Source organism: Rhynchophorus ferrugineus, unplaced genomic scaffold, assembly GCF_030347505.1.
Source record: "Rhynchophorus ferrugineus isolate W39M unplaced genomic scaffold, kcgeb_rfMv2 rfM8, whole genome shotgun sequence".
Taxonomy (NCBI): Eukaryota; Metazoa; Arthropoda; class Insecta; order Coleoptera; family Curculionidae; genus Rhynchophorus; species Rhynchophorus ferrugineus.
In genome coordinates this window covers 4,992,801-5,014,301 of record NW_027472587.1, presented here as the reverse complement: position 1 = coordinate 5,014,301, position 21,501 = coordinate 4,992,801, and the positions used below count along the sequence as shown (strand labels likewise).

The following is a 21,501-nucleotide window of genomic DNA, read 5'->3' as shown; positions in this document are numbered from 1 at the left end:
TAATATTAATCTCCCTCATTATTGTTTGTTTAACTTTTTTGATCGTTAATTTCTCGTGTGATAAATCCATTTGAAATGGCGAATCTAGAAAGCTAGTAATTTTATTTTCCTCATCTTTATGTAGCTGAGACTGGAAAGGTTTAAAGACATTTTTTAAGTGTTTTGAGAAAATGTCGGCCTTCACTTTATTGCTTCTCGCCCAATTATTTTCATTTGTTTTAATAGGTGGGTTATGCTGCTGGGATCTCCTAAGCTTTTTAGTTGCTTTCCACAACGAATAGTCTGTAGCTTCAGTTGATGTCAAGTTTTCTACATATTCTTGAATGCCTTGGTTTTGTTCAATTTGGTTTAGTTCTTTCAGCTCTTTTATTGTCCTATTAAATTTTCTTTTATTCTCTTCAGTCCTTTGCTGTTGCCAATTTCGTCATAACTTTCTTTTTTCTGGTATCTTTTTCTGTATTGTACATGATATATGTGTATTTTTTCTTGCAAAAGTTTAAAGATTTGGGTCAACTTTTGAACCCGAACATATGAGAACGATTCTTAACGTTATCTGTAGCTCTGAACTCAGATCTTATATGCGTGTGTTAAAATTGGTTTTAGTTTTCGAGTTTGCGCATGGCAGCAGCACTGCCATTTTATAACGACTATCAACTGATGAAGTTACATTATATGTGATGTGGAACTTGTTTTTCTGCTATGATTGTGCTCGAAACATATGAAAATGCAAAGCAATGCAAAAGCATTGCAAAATCGCTTTAAAATGTTTTTTTACGATTCTGTCATAGGCTCGGTAAATGGGGAAATCATGACAAATGCGAAATTTCAGTACTTCAAACTGCGATAATCAAAAGGCGATAGCAACGATTGTGGGACGAAGACATGATGAGCGATTACTGTTAGGCCCTAATGCGCGAAATAGATCCCAAGCAGTATATTATACTCAGATAAAACTCTCTTCATTGCTAATCAGCTATTAATTATGCTTTATTTACTATTGGTCAGCACTATTTTTCTTTCATATATTTTAAAGTCTCATTTTACCAATACTCATAATTTTTACAACCATGTCCGAGCAGGATTCAAGCCCGCGGCTATCGTAACAGTAGGAGGACTGTCCCATCGCCTTTACCACTGCGCCACCAAGCCTGCACCAATTATTATTGTTGTTCGTAGCTACTTCTCATCTAACATCTAACAATTGTTGGATTTAGTTTCAACGATTTTACAGTGACGATTTTGATGTGAATAACAAAGAATAGTGTGAACTAACCACAAAAGTCAATTGAAAGGTCCCTAGCTTATCATAATAAAACAAATTTTTTTTGGCAAAATTAGTTTTTTTATTCAACATAATTCCTTTTAACTGATTATAGCGACCCTCCAACTTTTCGATACCATTATTGTACGATTTGTCCTTTGCTTCAAAATAGGCCTCAGTTTCGGCGTTCACCTCTTCATTCGACGAAAATTTCTTTCCAGCGAGCATTCTCTTAAGATCTGAGAACAGGAAATAGTCGCTGGGGGCCAGATCTAGAGAATACGGAGAACGAGGAAGCAATTCGAAACCCAATTCATGGATTTTTGCCATAGTTTTCACTGACTTGTGCATTGTCTTGGTGAAGCAGCACTTTCTTTTTCTTCAAATGCGCCAGTTTTTCAGCGAGTTCGTCCTTCAAACAGTCCAATAACACTATGTAATAGTCGCTGTTGATGGTCCTTTTTCAAGGTAGCAAATGAAAATTATTCCATGCCCATCCCAAAATACAGACGCCATAACCTTGCCAGACGACTGTTGCGTTTTCCCACGTTTTAGAGCGGATTCATCATGTGCAGTCCACTCGGATGACTGTCGATTGGAGTTATGAGTGAAATGATTTAGCCATGTTTCATCCATTGTCACATATCGATGGAAAAACTCGCGTTTATTACGCTTGATCATCTTCAAACACGGCTCCTAATCATCAACTCGTCGTTGTTTTTGGTCAAAAGTGAGCTCGCGCGACACATACTTTGCACAGAGCTTTCAAATATTGAGTGATATGATATACACGTTCATTTGATATGTTTAGAGTATCTTTGCTTCAACTGTATAATAACTTATAACGTGATAATAATAACGCGAAATTATCACAATAACAAAAATTGCTTCACTCAAAATGGTATAATTCATAAACTAATGACAATTCGAAGCACCGACACCCAAACTGATAAGATAAGTGGAATAAATGCAGATAAAAATGTGTTAGTGTTAATTTAGAAATGATGATTTCGATACAGTTGACAAAGCACGTTCTGGAGAAATTTTCTTGCCAATACTACATGGTTGCGAATACATCAAATTCTTCGTCTTTTCTTGAATTGCCCGAAATTGGTTTTCCAAAAATGTATTTTCTTAATAGCCACTGTTCTTAAAGCAACTGCACGGTACTGCCGCGATAATCGCATGTTTGAATCCCACCAGGACATGGTTAAACATGTATGCTAGTGATTGTAATTGTAAATCGGATGATTTTGGAATTTCTCTGCATACGACAGTTTTCAATGTAAAGATCTTGAGTTATTTAGTATTTATATTGATCCTAATCATAAAATGCTGAAAATTATATTTTCTATATTAATTGCTTTTGTTGTTCATTTTGAAGAAATCTACTTGCCAACCCATCAAACCTTTTTAGACTTTAATGATGATGCTGCTCCGTCATATAACAATTGTTGGATTTAGTTTCAACGATTTTAAGGTGAAGATTTTGATGTGAATAACAAAGAATAGTGTGAACTGACCACAAAAGTTCGAAGACAATGAATGACAAAACAGCCCAAGAATGCTACAGAAGTGCAAACATGGATCGATGGAAAAACACACGCTATCAACCGGTTGTCAGAAAGATGGGAATAGAATGTATAAATGATGGAAAATATTTTAAATAAAGGCCTTTTTCTCGAAGGAATGAAAAAATTTTATAAATACATACAACCATTTAATACATTATTTAGTTTATTATTTATTACTTACCTCAATCTGTTGGGCCTTATAGTGCACTAAAAAATGATTTTGGAAATTTCTGATACCTCACTATTCTATGAAAATTAAACATCAATAGAATCTTACCAAATTAAGACTAATGATTCTATTATTCTACCATATTTCTTAATATATTCGATTCTAGACATAAACAATAATCACTCTGTGCCGATTTAATTCGTAGTTATATAAATTATTGGGTACAACACCTGGTGGTCATCAATCACATTTAACTACCACAGTCAAAAATAATTATTGATAATAAATGTACGTGGGTTTTAACGATGTTTACATCTAGTATTTAGTATATCATGCATTATAATTTCAGTCCTGTGGTGTAGAATGCTCAGGTTGTGATTATAAAGGCGTACTATTATCTAGGAAAAAAAGTTTATTATCAAGGTCTACTAAAATCGCCATTCATGGGAGAGTGACCAGATCGTTCCATAGAACGGATATATTCAGATAATTTTTTTAGTTATTTGTAGGTTTCAAATATAGCCAGCTAATTGAAGTTACAATGGCTATTATACAGACTGGTATATAATAAAATAAATATGGTATATATTTCTAAATATTGTTCAAATATTAATCAAGTGAGGAAGAAATAAAACCAATTTTTATTGTAATTATTATTTATTAAAAATATTTATATATATAAATTATAAATTAATTTATTATAATAGTATATCATTTGTACTTAAAGTAATTCAAAAGCAAGATGAGTGGGGGATAAATATATGGATATAAATTTTCTGGATCAAAATTAAATTAAACTAACTCTAAATAAAGCTAATAGTAACTCTTCAACACTTTATATAATATCATGTAGTTTGGTTCGCTTAGATCTCTTCTTATTTCTCGCGTATTGTCCTGTAGTTATATTTTTTCCATTTTTTTCCATTTTTTCTTTAATGTTTCATTGCGAATTCTTCTGGACAACTACGAGGATCTATTTGTGCAGTTCGAAGCCATCATGCATTTTTTTATAGATAATTGACACTAAATAATCGAGGAATCTTGTTTTGGTAATTTAATTTAGTGTAACGTCAAATTAACACACCATGCGTCCAAACGGGCTTTATTATTAACTGATAAGTCAATCTTTCAAGTTTGGAGCATCTCAGACTAGAAAATTTCAGTGTGATCTGCTCAACTCTTGTGTAATATGATGTTTCCGATTTAAATTACCATATTTTAATTCATTATTATTTAAGACATTTTTAAATTATTATGATTATCCACCACAAAAGCCTAATGACCGAACTTGAGTTGAAGGGGATCAATTAAGTAACAAATCATAATGGAATATTCCCATCTTTAACTGTAGGAAATAGGCAGTCCAGATCGTTGGCTAATTTCGTGGTTCTTATATCTACCCCAGTCGTTTGTAGGAAACAATAAACGTTGATTCATGAACTACACCACATTCTTCCAATCATCCAGGGTCCTGGTCTTATGATTGTAGCACCATTTATTTCGCAGCTTGGCGCTGTTGTCCGCTATATAAGTTTTTACAATCGTCGATGACGTTTTACCATAGTTTATATAGAGTTTCGGTTACGAGACGTTAAACAAGATCCGAGAGACAACATTCCACAAATCGCTTGTTTTAACTGTCACAGAATGAATTGTATATTACACCCAAATATAACTCACAAGACTTGGCGTATAAACTGTGCAATACATACGCGTCGTATTATTGGCACATAGACTGTATCACCAACATTCAACGAGATTTACTATATTTCCTGGTGTTCATATTATTTTATCTATTCCTAGTACGTAGTAAATAGTATGGTATTCAATAACTCCAAGGAAATTAAACAAAAATTATCGGAGAAGCAAATGTTAAGATGGATATAGAATGGTAGAAATATTTAGTTTGTGTCAACTTCTTGTAATTATTCTTAAGATACTACAATATCACCTTATCATCATCATCCTCCCATCAGTATAGTTGGTTTCGGGAAGAAGACATGTGCAATATACCTCCACGGCAGCTGTTACTTCGTTTGGTGAAAATCGTTTTTATGAATTGAACTAGAAGATAAAGGATCAATATCAATATTACTTAAAAAATTACAATTGAAAAATACGATAAATCAGTTTGCATTTCATATTCATAAAATAAAACAGAAAGACATATATAAACAAAATTTAGATACAGTTATTTAATAACCGTATGCACATAAAAGCCAATAGACATAATCAAAATGCCAATGCACATCATCAAAATTTACAAATTTACGATAGGTTTTCTGTTTAGGATCTCTATTTATTATCACTAATGTTTTGAAGAAATTTGTGGGCTTTTGACAACAGGGTCGACCGGTATCAACATCCGACGCATCAGATAGCATTCTGTTCCTTTCTAACTAGGTTGAATGAGAAAGAAACCTCACTCTTTCCTAGTTTTAAACCAATTTTTCATTTTTATAATCTCTATTTGGATGTATATTCGACGTCATCATATGAGGTGCATTGGCTGTTTTATAGGTAGAGCTATATATTCCGTTAATAAAGACTATATGTCCAGTAAATATCCAAAAGATGAATATAGAAATGTCTTCATTTTCCTATATTCGTAAGCTGGTGTTGAAACAATATGTACCTTAGTTCACTGGATATAGTGATAATTGTTACAAAAGATTACAATAAATATCTGAGATTATTGTGATAGTAATTAGCAAGAAACTAACGTTAACAATTTCTTGTCTGATTTATGAACAAAAACCGACGTTAAAAACATAGATTGGGTGTCCGTTAATGTAATGTCTCAGTCTTCGACACATTTATCGATTTTCATTTCTGGTACTACGTCTAAGGCCTTATTTGATTTTACTCTAATAAATTCAATCAACTCAAAACTATGTCTCCACAGTTTTTTTTTATTTCAGTGACAGTTACAGATAATTGCAGAATGATATGAATTATTTATCATAATAGCAAACCAATACTATACGTGTGACAAACACATCTAACATTATAAAAATTCGCTGACTTGACGGTTCGGCTTGTTTGTAATAGAATAACCATCGAATAGTATTGACCTCTTAAAACTGTTCATAAAGGGTCATTTAGATTTCGACGAAATCTCAAAAGTTTCATAAAATTATAATCCTTTTTTTTTCAGAAATACTAATTATTCAACAATTCTGTAAATTTAAATATCTTTGGTATTTAATACGAGTTTGGGATAAATTTGATATTCAAACTATTCATTTCGTCTTTACAAGATTATTACTACAAATTTAGTTACATTCTGATAGTTATCAGAAAATGATAGTTATTTAATTTTACGGTAAGAGGATAAAGTCGTTCTAGTCTATTTTTTTGTCAAAAATGTGTAATTATAAATGTTTAAGTTATCTTACAGCTTTAGCAGTAGTTAACGTACCACCGAGTTAACAATTAATTATCTGCTCATTTCTATGTCACAAAACTAATAAAATCAAGTCTCATGTATTATGAAAACAAGGGATAATTTTTCCTTAAGGGATATTTATTCCTTAAACTTCAACTGTTATCCTACAACATAACAATATATGAGTTTTTCATTGAAGTAGTATATTTTCAATTATTTTTTACTTTGAAAAAAAAGTATTATAAAAACTAAAAAAGTCTCGTATTGTGCTATTTATTCTAGCCTTTTCCCCAAATGCACTATTCCAACCTGTACAATTTCATCAATTTTATCAGGTTACGCTCCCCAGGTATGGTTTCATTTATGTATTAAATACACAGCCTAATCAGAAACCTGTTGATTTCTTTTTTCAGATGTTATTGATAGTTCGCTGTGTTTAATCCATGACTTTCTACGCTTAGGATTGCAACCGCTTTTTAACCACTTTTAAATCGCGTAAATCACTTTCAATATATCTGCTGAGCTAAGATATGACTTTCACTAATATTTAATGACTTTCAACAGCACTTATATCTTTTATCATAATGGTGAAGTAAATATTTCATTTGGCACCAAATCCTTCCAGACATATTTGTTAAATAATACACTAACCCTAACCCCAAATACAGTCTATTGAAAGGAACGCCTAGTAGTAACTCTATCGAGGGAAATCTATTTATTAGATATATATAGATATTAATTATTACTAACAATTAATTGGTCTTAAACTAATATTTTAAGAGACACATTACCTGTGAACAAAACTACAATGCTGGCAATCTGATAACAACATTCTATAAAGCACAAGAAACAGTAACGCGTTAAGAGAAATTAACTCATTACGTGGTGTCTTAAGCATAAAAATAGAAAACTAGACTTGGAAAGGTCACTGGTTTAGAAGAAAACATTATTCGCTATTCTTTGATATTGCGTTATTTTTCTTCACGAGCCAAACTACAAAAACAACATCAAAGCTCTGAACTCGTTTCAACAGCACTCGTATCTATTAATTAACATTAATGATATAACAAATGTAGTTATAGTTACTAATAATAGATGGGAATTCAGCGTGTTTACATCACAATATCAATACACAAAGCTCGTTTACAAAAAATAAAACGTCAATATAATTAATTCGGCTGAAATGTTCATATGTCAATTATGCAACCCCGTGATTACCAAAAAAAAAACAAACAAGCTCGAGCATCAAGGTCGCATATTTCCGGGGTAAAACAAGAGATTGGCTGCAGTAATTATATGTCCTATGATTATATAAAAGGCCATCTTCGTCAGTTGTTTGTTATTCATTTTGTTAGTTCTTTGCCTGGTGTCTTGATATCATCAATATGAAATACTTAATTGTTTTAGTGCTTGGTTTATCTGCTATTACTGCTAAAGTAAGTAACATAAATAAAACTTATTTAATTTTGGGAGATTTATAGTTCTTTATCATAACAGCTTAACTGAAAAGTCCCCGGCCTACAATAGTTAAACACATTTTTTTGGCAATTTGTTTTTATTCATCATTATTGCCTTCAAGGGTGATTATAGGTGATACAGATTACAGCGACCCCCCAACTTTTCGAAAACTATTTTTGTAGTACGATTTGTCTATTGCTTCAAAATAGGCCCCAGTTTTGGTGATCACCTCTTCATTCGACGAAAATTTCTTCTCAGCGAGCATTATTTTGAGATTTAAGAACAGGAAATAGTGGCTGGTGGCCAGTTATGGAGAATACCGTGGATGAGGAAGCAATTCGAAGCCAAATTCATGGATGCTTGCCATCGTTTTCACTGACTTGTGACACGGTGCATTGTTTTAGTGAACCAGTACTTTCTCTTTCTTCAAATGCGGCTGTTCTTCGGTGATTTCGTCCTTCAAACGGTCCAATAATGTTATGTAGTAGTCGCTGTTGATGGTCCCTCCTTTTTCAAGATAGTCAATAAAAATAATTCCATGCGCATCCTAAAATACAGACGCCATAACCAACCTTGCCAGCCGATTGTTGCGTTTTCCCACACTTTGGAGCGGATCCACTCGGATGACTGTCGATTGAACTTTGGAGTGAAGTGATGGAGCCACGTTTTATAGATTATCACATATCGACGCAAAAACTCGGCTTTACTACGCTTGATCATCTTCAAACACTGCTCCGAATCATCAACTCGTCGTTGTTTTTGCACAGAGCTTCCTCATACCCAAATATTTGTGAATGATATGCCGCACACATTCAGTTGATATCTTTAGAGTGTCTGCTATTTCATTCAGTTTCAATTTACGGCCATTCAAAATCATTTTGTGGATTTTTTAAATGTTTTCGTCCGTAACAGCCTCTTTTGGGCGTCCACTGAGTCTTCGATGCTCATTTCACTACGTCTATAATTAGCATATCAATTCTTAATGGTTGATTTTCCCGAGGCAGCGTCCGGAAACTCGGCATAAAGCGAAGTTTTTGCTTCAACTGTATTTTTTCCCTTCAAAAAGCAATATTTTATCAACACGCGAAATTCCTTTTTATCCATTTTATTACAATAACAAAAGTTGCTTCTCTCAAAATGCTATAATTCACAAATTTGATGGACACATGCGCCGACAGTTGTCAAATTTATACACGCTTCTTTTGAGTGTTAGTGCTATGGATTTAATTCAATAGCGTCATCTATGTATCAAGCAGGGCACTTTTCACATGTTATATTTAATTATTTAGTTTAACTTAGAAAAATCAACATTATTCATCAGTCTACTGTTACTCATGACTGATATAAGTTATAATTTGGGAAAAGATATTAAATGACAACCTATTAATTTACTTTAAAAAACTGTTTTATTTTATGGAAAGGAGAGTCAACTGGTTGAATGGCGATACGAAACGACGTTCAGGGTCCATCAGAAAGCAGACCAAACCGTCTTACTTGTTCACTATTCAGGTAGTTCTTTAAAACAGATGGCCGGATAGTCGAGGCTGTGTTACATAGCACCTTCTAAAGAAACAGCCACAACGATGTATGTAGTGGTTATTCCGTCTGGACATCTTAAAGTTGTTATAAGTTTGTTTGAGCATCGGTTGATCGATTGACCTTTGAAGATCTTCGAAATGGCACTGTTTCTACCCAAATTTCTATAGTATCCCTCTACAGAATGGTTTTACAAATTTTGGTGCCTCCATATTTCTACAGCCTACGACTAAAAAACTGAGCTACAAGAATCGACTTTAGGAGGCATTTCACACTGAATTGTAAGCTTCTCTCCTGATTAGAGTGGACAATGTTAATACATTGCAACATGAGTCCACCTTTGGTTGCCTTAAAACTTGAACTATGTACCAGCAACCTACTGACTAGGGGTGTTTTCAAAGCTTGAGTGTTTTTTATTTGGAACAGAATGTGGAATGAATTAAACTATATATTTTATGAGGTGCGTCCATGTATCTGTAACCTTTTCCCTCTAAAATGTCATTTGTTGAGAAAACTTGGTAAGAATAAACTTGGTACGATGTAAATTAATACATATATTTTTCATCAATTTAGGCAGCTTCTTCCCAGGTCTGGCAACATAGCAATACTGGGCCGCGATCCAATCATCTATCCATTATCATATTTCTTCAGCATTACAAAACGCTGCCATGATACATCGATTTAAACAAGTACTAATTAGAAAACCCTATATCCGACAAGTATTCTTGGTGCGAAAAAACTTCCTAATGGAGCAGCAACAAAATTATTGCAACGTGGTCGACAATCATAATAGAACAGTATGAATTTGCGTCTGTTACTCATTATTGCTGGTTTTATTTGCAACAATACTTTGCAGTAATATCTATAGTAAGCTATACATTCAGTTTCAGCTAGGTATTACATTATACCTTGCTGATCTTTCCATATTCTCAGCAAAACTTTATAGCCATGAATATGTTCTAACCCATGCCTTTTTGTGCTTGGTATTTTTGTAGCAGATTGATTTTTTAACGGCGGTAACAACACGTAACAGAAAGCTCTACATTTTTCCTTGGAAAGTAATTAAACCACTATGTCGACACGATTCAATTCGTATCATAGATATTTTCTCTACTTTTGGTTCTTTCCCATTTCATATAAATGATGTCCAGAAGTAATTAGCTCTCCCGACCGTTTTTCACCATTGACATTAATATCACCACTTTGAAAACATGGAAATCGAAAGTTGACCCTAAATATATGATGGAAAAACATCAACAGCGTCTGTATAAATTAAATAACTCAGTAACACTAAATGGAAAATAAATGGTTATTTTATGTAGATGATGTAATGATGCAGAGAAATGTTAAAAACATGGAAGTTAACAGTTAGGTCAGGTTAGTATCAGTAACATATCAATGTATACATAGTATTTCCCCTAATAGATATCGCCAAATACCTAATAAGTCCCCCAAAATTAACATACAATAATAACTAACAATTCTGGTGATATTAAAATAAATTATAATAAATATGTTTTAGCCTTTGACAGATGAACAGAAACAAAACTTTCGCAATTTTTATGACGGCTGTGTGTCCGAAACAAACGTCGATAAGGCGGTGGTAGAAAAAGCACATCATGGTGAATTCGAAAACGATGACAAGCTGCCATTCTTCTTCTTGTGCATGTCGAAGAAGATCGGTTTTCGTGATGCCAACAACGTCTTTCAACCGAGCAGCATCAAGGAAAAACTCTCCTACGTCATCGATGATGCTGCCTTGGTCGATAAGTTAGCTGAGACTTGTTTCGTTGAGAAACAGACACCTCAAGAAAGCGCAATGGAAGCGTTCAAATGCTATTTCAAACATACCGGAGACAAACATCCATTTTATTAATTCAAATACACTAAAATTAATTATTTTATATTAGTCACTATTACGTGAAGTGCTTAAATCATGAATAAAGACGTGCTGTTAGTATAACGTATTTTTTTCTTTTTTTATTCTAACGTAACAGGTGAATTTAAAAGTCCACGGCCTGACACATAGATGGTTCTACTAGAATTAAAGCTGTGGTGACCACCACGACCCTTTAGGCTACCACGCATTCACCAACAACAAGTTCAAAAGTTGGCAATACCGGTGGATTGGTGCCATCCAGTTCCAGACTATAAAAGACCAGCACGGCGACGTATCGCTCTCTATTAATTTCTCCAACCCCTTGTAACAATACCACTTGCGCTACCGTACTTCCTCTAAATAACCTAATATCCTGTCAATTCTCCCGTCCACCACATGTATCAATCATAAGTTAAAATAAACAAGTTTGATTCAACCAGTGTTTTTAGTTCTCGTACAAATTCCTTCCAAGAATGGCAGTGAGTGTTCAGAAAAGCAATCGCGTCGTGAGCCATTCATTCGGACCGACCGACCGGAAATTCCTAGAAATCCATACATTTTTTAGTTAGCCCTAACCCTCCAAAGATGCGTGTATAAATTTGACAGCTGTCGGATCATTATTTTGTCAATTATAGCATTTTGAGTGAAGCAACTTTTGTTATTGCAAAAAAATTGATAAAAAAGAATTTCGAGTGTAAATAAAATATTGCTTTTTGAAGGGAAAAAATACAGTTGAAGCAAAAATTTGGCTTGATGTCGAGTTTTCAGACCCTGCCCTAGAAAAATCAACCATCAAGGATTGGTATGCGAAGTTTAAACCTGGTGAAATGAGCACAGAAGACGGTGAACGCAGTGGATGCCCAAAAGAGGTTGTAACTGACGAAAACATTATAAAAATCCACAAAATGATTTTGAATGACCATAAATTGAAATTGAATGAAATAGTAGACACTCTAAAGATATGAACTGAACGTGTACATCATATCATTTAAGAAAATTTGGGTATAAGAGAGCTCTGTGCAACGTGGGTACCGCGCGAGCTCACTTCTGACCAAACACAACGACAAGTTGATAATTCGGAGCAGTGTTTGAAGATGATCAAGCATTTATTACCCGAGTTTTTGCGTCGATATATGACAATGGATAAGACATAGCTCCATAATTTCACTCCGAAGTCCAATCGACAGTCATCCGAGTGGATTGCACACGATGAACCCGCTCCATAGCGTGGAAAAACGCTACAGTCGGCTTGTAAGTTTATGGCATCAGTATTTTGAGATGCGCATAGAATAATTTTCATTGACTACCTCGAAAAAGGTAGAAAGAAAGTAGGGCGAAATCGTAGAAAAATTGCCGAATTTAAAGAAAAAGTGTTGCTTCACCAAGACAATGCACCGTGTCACATGTCAATGAAAACGATGGCAAAAATCCATCAATTGGGCTTCAAAGTGCTTCATCATCTACCGTATTCTCCAGATCTGTCCCTCAGTGACTATTTCCTGTTCTCAGATCTTATAAGTGCTAATATGCTCGCTGGGAAGAAATTTCGTCGAATGAAGAGGTGATCGCCGAATCTGATTCCTATTTTGAAGCAAAGGACAAATCTTACTACAAAAATGGTATCGAAAAGTTGGAGGGTCACTATAATCAGCGAATCACCCTTGAAGGGATTTATGTTGAATAAAAAACAAATTTCGTCAAAAAATGTGTCTTACTTTGGTAGGCCGGGGACTTTTCAATTGACCTGTTATATGATTTCCTATAGATAAACCTATGTCCTATTTCTATATACTATATCACATATGTCTTCATGATACGGCTTATGATTATCCATCCCAAAATTAATTAGTTCTAAATTGTTTTAGAGCATTCAACATATCTGAACCAGAATCCTTAAAAAATTAAAATATCCTACAAATGAACAATATTATGATGAATGATCACCTACTATAAAAATGGAAACAGCAGAGTCATATATTTCAAATAGTTTCTCCCTGGTTTCTTCAAGGAACAGCAGACCATATTGAAAGAGAAAGTGTATATAAGGTCTTCTCAGAATATGTAAAAGCGTACATAATAGCTGGGACGACATCAATAGCTAGGCGGAAAAAAAACATCAACGACAGTCAATATACAGATATATGATCCAGTTATCTTTGTCTGAACAGTAAAAGGAATATAGCCAATCTATCTGTCTAATATTAAGTACAAAATAACTTCATTTTCTATATAATCCTGACGAAATATAGACAAAAGCTACCTTACACATCGGATTTAGATTGTAACAATGTCCGAGTTCATGTCCATTAAAAAGAATTAGCAAAATAACATAAATAAATATCGGTTGCTGTTATCTCAATTGTAATAATTTCTTTCTTCCACATGCACCATTTTAAAGAAGCAAAAACTCCTGCAGTATGGCTGCTGATTTGAATATCTGCTGTTAGTTTCTGACCATTTAATTTTTTTTTTTTTGAAAATAACATGACTCACATATTAAAATTAATTATTAACATTTCTGTTTATTCACATAAGGAATTACTCTTCAACCAATTATCCTTTGCAGTTTTTTTAGTATGGCATCCGTATATGTAGATTCAATTCTTAGCATTCAAGTTTATTCGCCATATCATAGTCCACTCTGTAATGTTATTGACAGCTAATTGTAAGCTATCTAGAGTTGTCTTCACTACATAGTATAAAACAAAGTCGCCTTTTCTGTCCCTATATCCCTATGTGCGCTTAAATCTTTAAAACTACGCAACGGATTTTGATGCGGTTTTTTCAATAGATAGAGTGATTCAAGAGGAAGGTTTATATGTATAATACATGCATAATATACTAAGGCAACATTGCTAATTTTAGAGGTTTCTAACGTGATGTCGTAAATTAACCTATTTTTTTAGGCTTATTTGGCAATTAGCAAAAACGCTGTCTAACCCTACGAGTTAGATCAAATTAATGTACTACAGTATTGTACACCATAAAAAGGTCTACTTATTTACGAAGCTATTTTAAGTAATACGGCATTAATCCTTATCGAACTAAGTACCTTAAATACAGTGTGCAATTAATATAGATCAATATGGTTCCTTACAGCATGTAAATTAAACAAATATTTTCGGAGATATTACAAATTTAAAATTTGCGTTTAAAAATGTGTAATGTAATAAAAATTGTATGAATTTAGATATTCCAAAGATAGCAGGAAATCTTCATAGTAAGTATAGGGGAAGAGGAATTGTTTTACTCCAAATTTAATGCGTGCAGGCCAAGGGCAGTAATGAATGAACCAAAAATACTGGATCGATTTTAATCATGTTTTCATTGAGTGACATAGGCACATATATTTTATGCCCGTGCAAAGTCGGAGCGGGCCGCTATGTTTTTATATACAACGTTCATATTTTTTCTGTAGTGTATTTAATTTAGTATCAGCATTGCACCCGTGCGAAGACGGGGCGGGTCGCTAGTAATATTATAACTTGTAGCGACTAGTGCAGTATCATCAGCAAATGTAGCCGTTGTTACTCGTTCACATTTAGAAATATCACTAATATATGTTAAATACAAATTGGATCAAGGATATTACCTTATGGTACACCGACATAGATGACGCCATTCATAACTTATGTTATTCTAAAATGGCCATTAGAAAAATTGGATTTGTCTCGTCTGGCTTATCTAACCACACAGACGTAGGCCACATTTGGAAATAGATCTGAACAACTTTTCAAAAGTTTTCTCAATTATATTCGTAATACAATATACCTGATTAATTATCGAGTGTTTATTTCTCAATCAAAACTGGTAATAAAATTTAATAACAATGCGACAGGACAAATCTTATCGATCGTAGTCAATAATATATTATGCAACCATTTAATGATTTTATTATAATGCATTATTCTTGTTGAGAATTACGTCAATATAACAAATAAATTATAGCAATACATAGATTTTCTATAACAAGAGGTAGCATTAAATTTTATATATTTCACAAAAAACCAAATTATAAATAATTGGGATGATGTACATACTATATAAAGCTAAATAAAATAGTATTCTGTTAGTAAAACTGTAAACCACCATGCAAGCTACATTTACTCTCTTAGTTATTATTGGATATAATGCGGTAAGAATATAAAATTAATTAATTATATCTGTGTTAAATTATAACTTAAAAATAATATACCATTTTAAATATTGTTTACGCTTGTTTCAACTATGTACATTATAATATCTATTAAATATACTCGTTTCAGATATCCGCTCTTACACTTTTACCTGAAGAGAAACAATTTGGTGATGAGGTAGTCAAGCAATGTATAACGGAAACATCAATCAGCAAAAGTATTCTTGAAATGCATGAAATAAACGATGAAAACAGGGAAAACGCGGGATCCTTCGCGCTATGTATTTCTAAGAAAGTTGGATATCAAGATGACAAGGGAAACCTACAAACCGACGATATTAGAAAAGTTTTGACTTCCATTATCGGTAACAATGATAAAGTCACCGCCATTATGAAGAAATGCTTTGTACAAAAATCAACAGCCGAGGAAACTGCTTTATCCTCATTGATATGTTTCAGTGAGGAAATTTCAGCCGATTAATTTTTCAGCAGACCTTTATTAAATGTTCGTAATATAAAAATCATTAGTTAAATGCTAGAGTTTTAGATTTGTCCCTATTTTGTAGCGAATAGTTCTTATTAGTCGTTAAATAGTTATAGTTGTGTGTTATAACCGTATTTTATACATATCACTTAGTTTTTAGTAAATCAATAATTGTTTTATGACCCATACAAAAACGAAATTATAATAATACATATAGAAACATAATACAGTATTCTAAAACAACACAAAATTATTCGACAGTGACCTTTTGTATACAACAGTAATTTCATAATATTATTTCCAACGAACTTAATCCTTCTGTATATATTATAATATAATTATAAAGTTTTATAAACTATATTGGATCAAATATCGAAGTTAAAAGGGTCTAGAAGCCTAATATATAAAACTAAATAAATCGATTGTTTTCATACTTTCAAACCGTAACTTTAACAATACCGTCAGAAGGATTTTTATAATGTAAATTGTTTTCGACGATATAGTTGTTTCAGTAGCGCAGCATTCTAAAAATTACTAAACACTTAGAATAGAACAGGGTATATGGTAAATAGATAGTTACCCATTTATACTCTGTTAAGAAATTATGTCGCCAAAAACGACCATTTTTAATATAAATTAGGTAATATAAAATATACAAAATAAACAAAAATTTTACTGAAGTAATAGTATACCAAAAAATAACCCACACACATAACCATAGAGTAATAGAGACAAAAGTCAATAGGGGTCTCTGGAGAAAAGTTTTGTTTTACCCAACATCCAGATGGGCTTAAAATACAAATTAAATGTAATTTCTATAATAAATTTATTAAATAAGAATTAAATACACCTAAAAAATCATAAACAAATTACTTTGGAACTAATAAAAATTATTTCTTCTGTCTTTCTCTTTTTCATATATAGTGCCATCGATCTAATAGGATCTGTTAGAGTTCTGTCTTTTTGTTTTCTTATAGAAAAAGCAAACTTTTCTTTCCCTGTTAAAATTCTGTTTACCTGTTTTGTCCAAAAGTATGTGGCGCAACTTATTATTTTTAATATTCTATCTGGAAGATCATTATGTAGTGAAAAATTAAACAGTTTTAAATTTACATTTCCTAAATATATCTGACAAAACAATATGTTATATACATTATCGACGTGGCAATATCGTGAGATAAAATAAAAGAGATAGCTTTTGAGAAAAACCTATTGAGAGTATAATAAAACAATTTCTTGGGGCATGAGATATTGCCTTGACTCGTTTGTTGGTTTGTTCGTATAGGAACATCTGGAATTGAAGGTATAGAGTCAAGTTGCAATTTCTGAACTCCTGGTAATACATCTCCCGTTAGTATTGAAATACTGTTGAACAGCGCTTTAAATGATTTCTCAAACATACTAGCTGAAGGGTAAATATATTCCTAACTCCAGGAGATTTAATAGATACAAAACATTTCAAAACTATCTTTATTAAGTATTTTTAAGTCAATATATTTATTTGCATAGTTACAAAACGTTTTTTCTTCAATGCAATGAGGGGGTTCAAGGTAGTTATCAAATTTTTAATTGATGGAACTTTAACAAATGTGTTCTTACTTGGGCTACAAGCACTATTTAAATCCTGAACTGCTTCGCACCAACATTCCTAGTGTATTAAACTTCGGTTAATCATCTCTTAAACGGTTTGCATTTAGTAGCCATTATTTCAGTGGTATTGGTCCAAGAATAAATGCATATCACCGTTTTCATAGCTCCTTTCGGAGGGGAATTAATTTATGAAAAGAGAAAATAAAAATTTGATATTTTTTATGATTATTAATACGAATAAACTTACCCCAATTTACAACAAAACACGCTGTATCGATCACAAATGTCTAGGATACTTAATCCAGTCATTCTGGGACTTTTAACATTATCAACCATTTTTTTTTAAGAGAGCCAAATACTTTTTTCGAGGTGAACGTATTTCTTTTCTATCTGTGCATCTGGGTACACAACTCTTCCTAGATCAATAATTCACTTTCCTTTTTGTACTACCAACTTAAATATACTAATGTACTAACAACTTAATCTCTAAAAGTTATAAAAATCCAAACGCACTATTCCTTATGTCAGGCATATTGAAAATGGCGTCCAAAATTAATAAACAATAAACTCACCATTGAAACGAAGTGAGCCAATCAGATCTAGTCACCGCGCTTAGGATAGCGATTAAAGCAAGTAATAAGTTAATAATAGCGACATCTAGATGTTAGACGTCGCGAAATATTTTCCCAAAATTTCCTGTAAAGTTACTACACTGTACTGATCACTAAAATCGTTACTTAAATCCGTGAAAATAACAATGGTAAAAAGGACTTAAGAAAACTTTAGAAAGTAAAACATCATTTCATCATAAACCTTCAATCATCAATAGAAACTACAGCGAACTGAAATTAAACCAGAAGATACGTAAGGGGATTGAACTATCTGATGCAGTAATAAATGGATCAAATTTTATAATCTCTAAGACTGCTGACAAAAGAACGGATTAGATTATTCAGGAAAAATTAAATGAGTTATAATTTATCAAAACTCTGATGACAATATACCTGTTAATAAACACAACTAAATAAATGCAGCAATGAAGTGAAGGAAAATATTTTCTGGTGATTCTAGAAAATTGATCTTTATGGTCAAAAATATTCTGTATACTTTCTTATATATTGCTTTTATATGTATAAGCTTAAAATGAGGTTTAGAAGATTCACATTTCTCGTTTCATTGATTAAATTAATAAGTTAGCAATATAATAAGTTTTGTAGCACTTTGTAGACTCTGTCAACGAGGCTCTGGTGACCGACCAAGGGCGGAATAACCGGATAGATCGGGTACCAAGCCTAAATCCCTGGTACCGCAGGCTACAAGGAGTGCTACTTTATGTAACACCTGACAGAAACGCTCGACAACTTAAATTTCAGAAAAAAAACGAGTGACGATCAGGTAAATGGTAGTTGATGTGGGAACACCTTGCGGACTGTTGAGGTACTACAAACAGAATGGGGAAGCGTCCTTAGGGACATTCCCCTTTTTTGTTAAGGACGGATAAGAAAGCTCGAGGAACAAAGACAGATGGGAAGGAATATTTGTGTACTTATAGTTGCCAATAAGTTTATTTTTTAGAATATCAACAACATAACACAAACATTAACGATTTAACAATATCATCATTTTTTTCAGATATAAGCCTTCGATCGTTAGCAGTTCCCCTAATCTCTTTCGAAGAGATTAACTGTAAGTATCAAGATCAAATACTAAAATAGATTCAATAATGCATGGAAATTTAAATCTAAGTATCGCTTCCCTTGTGTTCTCCCTCTTTCGTGAGATTTTCTAGCTTAAAGCTGCTTCTCCTGTGTCTCAATCACGCGAGAATTACTTTGTCTAACATATTCTAAGTAAATCACCTGATTTTACACAGTTAATAATAAATGAGGATGATAAATTTATTCAAATTTATTTATCATATTTAAATTCTCACCCTATTCAAATAAATTTTATTCCCTCTTTCTTTTATAGCTTAATCCCTAGGGAGAGTAAAGAGATATCCCAAATCCTCACATTTTTAAAAATCAGACTGGCACCGTCATATTGTTCAGATGTTACCAGATCCTTCTAGAGGATATATATTTATTTATTTATTGAATTACAAGTGTCGGTCACCAGTTGGCTTTAGTTGTGTCTGCAAAGCATCTGTCGGTCCTTCAGATGAGACCTTACAGTATTAATTTTTTAATTAACAAAAACGTTTTTACTAAAGAAAAAAATTAAAAAATGTTTTACTAATTTTTGTTGTTGTACCAATTAATAAGTGAAATCACTCAGGAAAAATACTAATCGTTAACTAATTCCCTGACTTTCATATTATGGTGTCCTCTATCCTCTATACTCCTTAAATTATTTCCAAGATGTTATCACTAGTACAGATTCCTTAGATTGTGATTTGGATAAGATACTCGAAACAATGAAACCAGCAGAAGCAACAGCTATAAAAAGAATCATCACCGTAGAACACCAGGAATAATTAGCATCCTGTGTTTTGGATTTGCATTTTGACAGGAATTTGGACATGTGTCAGAAACTTGGCCGAAAAAGCCCACCTTGTTGTCAAATAACCATGAAAATAAGGACACTACCCCAAATGTAAAGGCTGCCTTGCACACCAATTGTAACTAAAAATAATTAATCAGATCAGAGCTCTTCAGAAACTCTTATTATATGTTGCTTAACCCAAAATTAACTAAATATCTTGTCAAACCACGATCTGTTATTAAAACAAAGAAATTCACTAAAATGTAAATAATAATCAAACTTAGACTTTTAAGACAAAAAAAACAATAAAATATATACATAATAATCGTTGTAATAACAAAATAAAAATCTGTTTGAAGTCGGCGCCGAGCCTTCATACAATATAAATATAATAATATAATTTTACGTAATAAACACAAAATTAAAAAGCAACAAAATAAATCTAATTTAATATAAATGTTTGTGCTTAATATGTTTTATTTTAACTAAGTTTGATTATTTTTTCCATTTTAGTGGATTCCCTATTAATTTTTTTAGTCGGTGCAATTTCTATGTGTAAAAGTAGTTTTCGATTTATATATTTCTCTTTCATGTCAGGAGAAACTTCGTTTGCTACCACAGTGGACTCAAGTCTGTAAAATTAATATAATTTGCTCAGCTGCAATACCCTTAAACTCTAAGACTCAACTATAATATACCAAACTCATTGCAGGAAATATTCACACCTTACCACATAAACACTATCCCAGATATCTGGCAGGATTAAAACAACCATTTTCCATTTATATCTTTACTTTACTAACACTTATATTACAACACTTGTGATAGTCTCTCTTATGATTCTGTTAGTGATTTTATATATACTTATACCACTTTATCTAGTTTACGTTTCTCTCAATTGTTTCACTGTGTGCCTGTCTTTTCTTTGAATATAGGTGAACATTGACAGAAGCAATGTTAAAATAAAATAAGTAAATGGCCTAAATCCCTGAATAACATTTAATGCTTGCTGTGATGTCTAATATAAAAACATATTTCGCATAACCAGAATAAAAAAAAGCAAAATAAAACTGTGTAACATTACACATAAAAATAAGTATTTCCATCCCATGATCTGTTAAGATATACAAAGGAATAATACACTAGGAACTTTTAAACTGACAATTGTTTGGTGACGAAATGTTGGAAAAAGTTAAATTTAGATATTTTTCATTTCATAGATAAAGCTTCTTTGATGTACAAATTTTATAATTTAACTTTTAGTAAAATATAAGAAAATATATAAAATAAGATTATAACAGGTCAATTGAAAAGTCTCCGGCCTAACGCATAGACGGCGCAACTAGAATTAAATAAATATGATGTAGGGTTAGCCCTAATGCTCAAAAGATGCGTGTATAAATTTGACAGGTCTTGGATCATTAGTTTGTGAATTATAACATTTTGAATGAAGCAGCTTTTGTTATTGTGAAAAAATGGAAAAAAGAAATGTTGCGTGTTAATAAAATATTGCTTTTTGAAGGGAAAAAATACAATTGAAGCA

General features: G+C 32.5%; 3 protein-coding genes across 14 annotated transcripts in view; all 3 read left to right on the top strand.

Moving 5' to 3' along the window:
- Nucleotides 1–21,501, top strand: part of Cbp53E (Calbindin 53E) — a 404,419-nt gene that overhangs the window by 263,214 nt on the left and 119,704 nt on the right. For 9 of the 12 annotated variants that reach the window (XM_076411001.1, XM_076411008.1, XM_076411003.1 and 6 more), the window contains one exon: nt 19,107–19,160. The exons of the other annotated variants lie outside the window; for them this stretch is intronic. The gene's annotated coding sequence lies outside the window, so the exon portion shown is untranslated. The remainder of the gene's footprint in view (nt 1–19,106; nt 19,161–21,501) is intronic. 12 annotated transcript variants of the gene reach the window in all.
- LOC143200568 (B2 protein) lies at nt 7,675–11,349 on the top strand. The gene is made up of 2 exons (XM_076411029.1): nt 7,675–7,828; nt 10,909–11,349. The coding sequence occupies exons 1-2, from the start codon at nt 7,778–7,780 to the stop codon at nt 11,260–11,262; spliced, it is 405 nt and encodes a 134-aa protein (XP_076267144.1). The 5' UTR covers nt 7,675–7,777; the 3' UTR covers nt 11,263–11,349.
- LOC143200574 (B2 protein-like) lies at nt 15,304–15,933 on the top strand. The gene is made up of 2 exons (XM_076411038.1): nt 15,304–15,400; nt 15,531–15,933. Exons 1-2 carry the CDS (start codon nt 15,356–15,358, stop codon nt 15,879–15,881), a joined length of 396 nt encoding a protein of 131 aa, XP_076267153.1. The 5' UTR covers nt 15,304–15,355; the 3' UTR covers nt 15,882–15,933.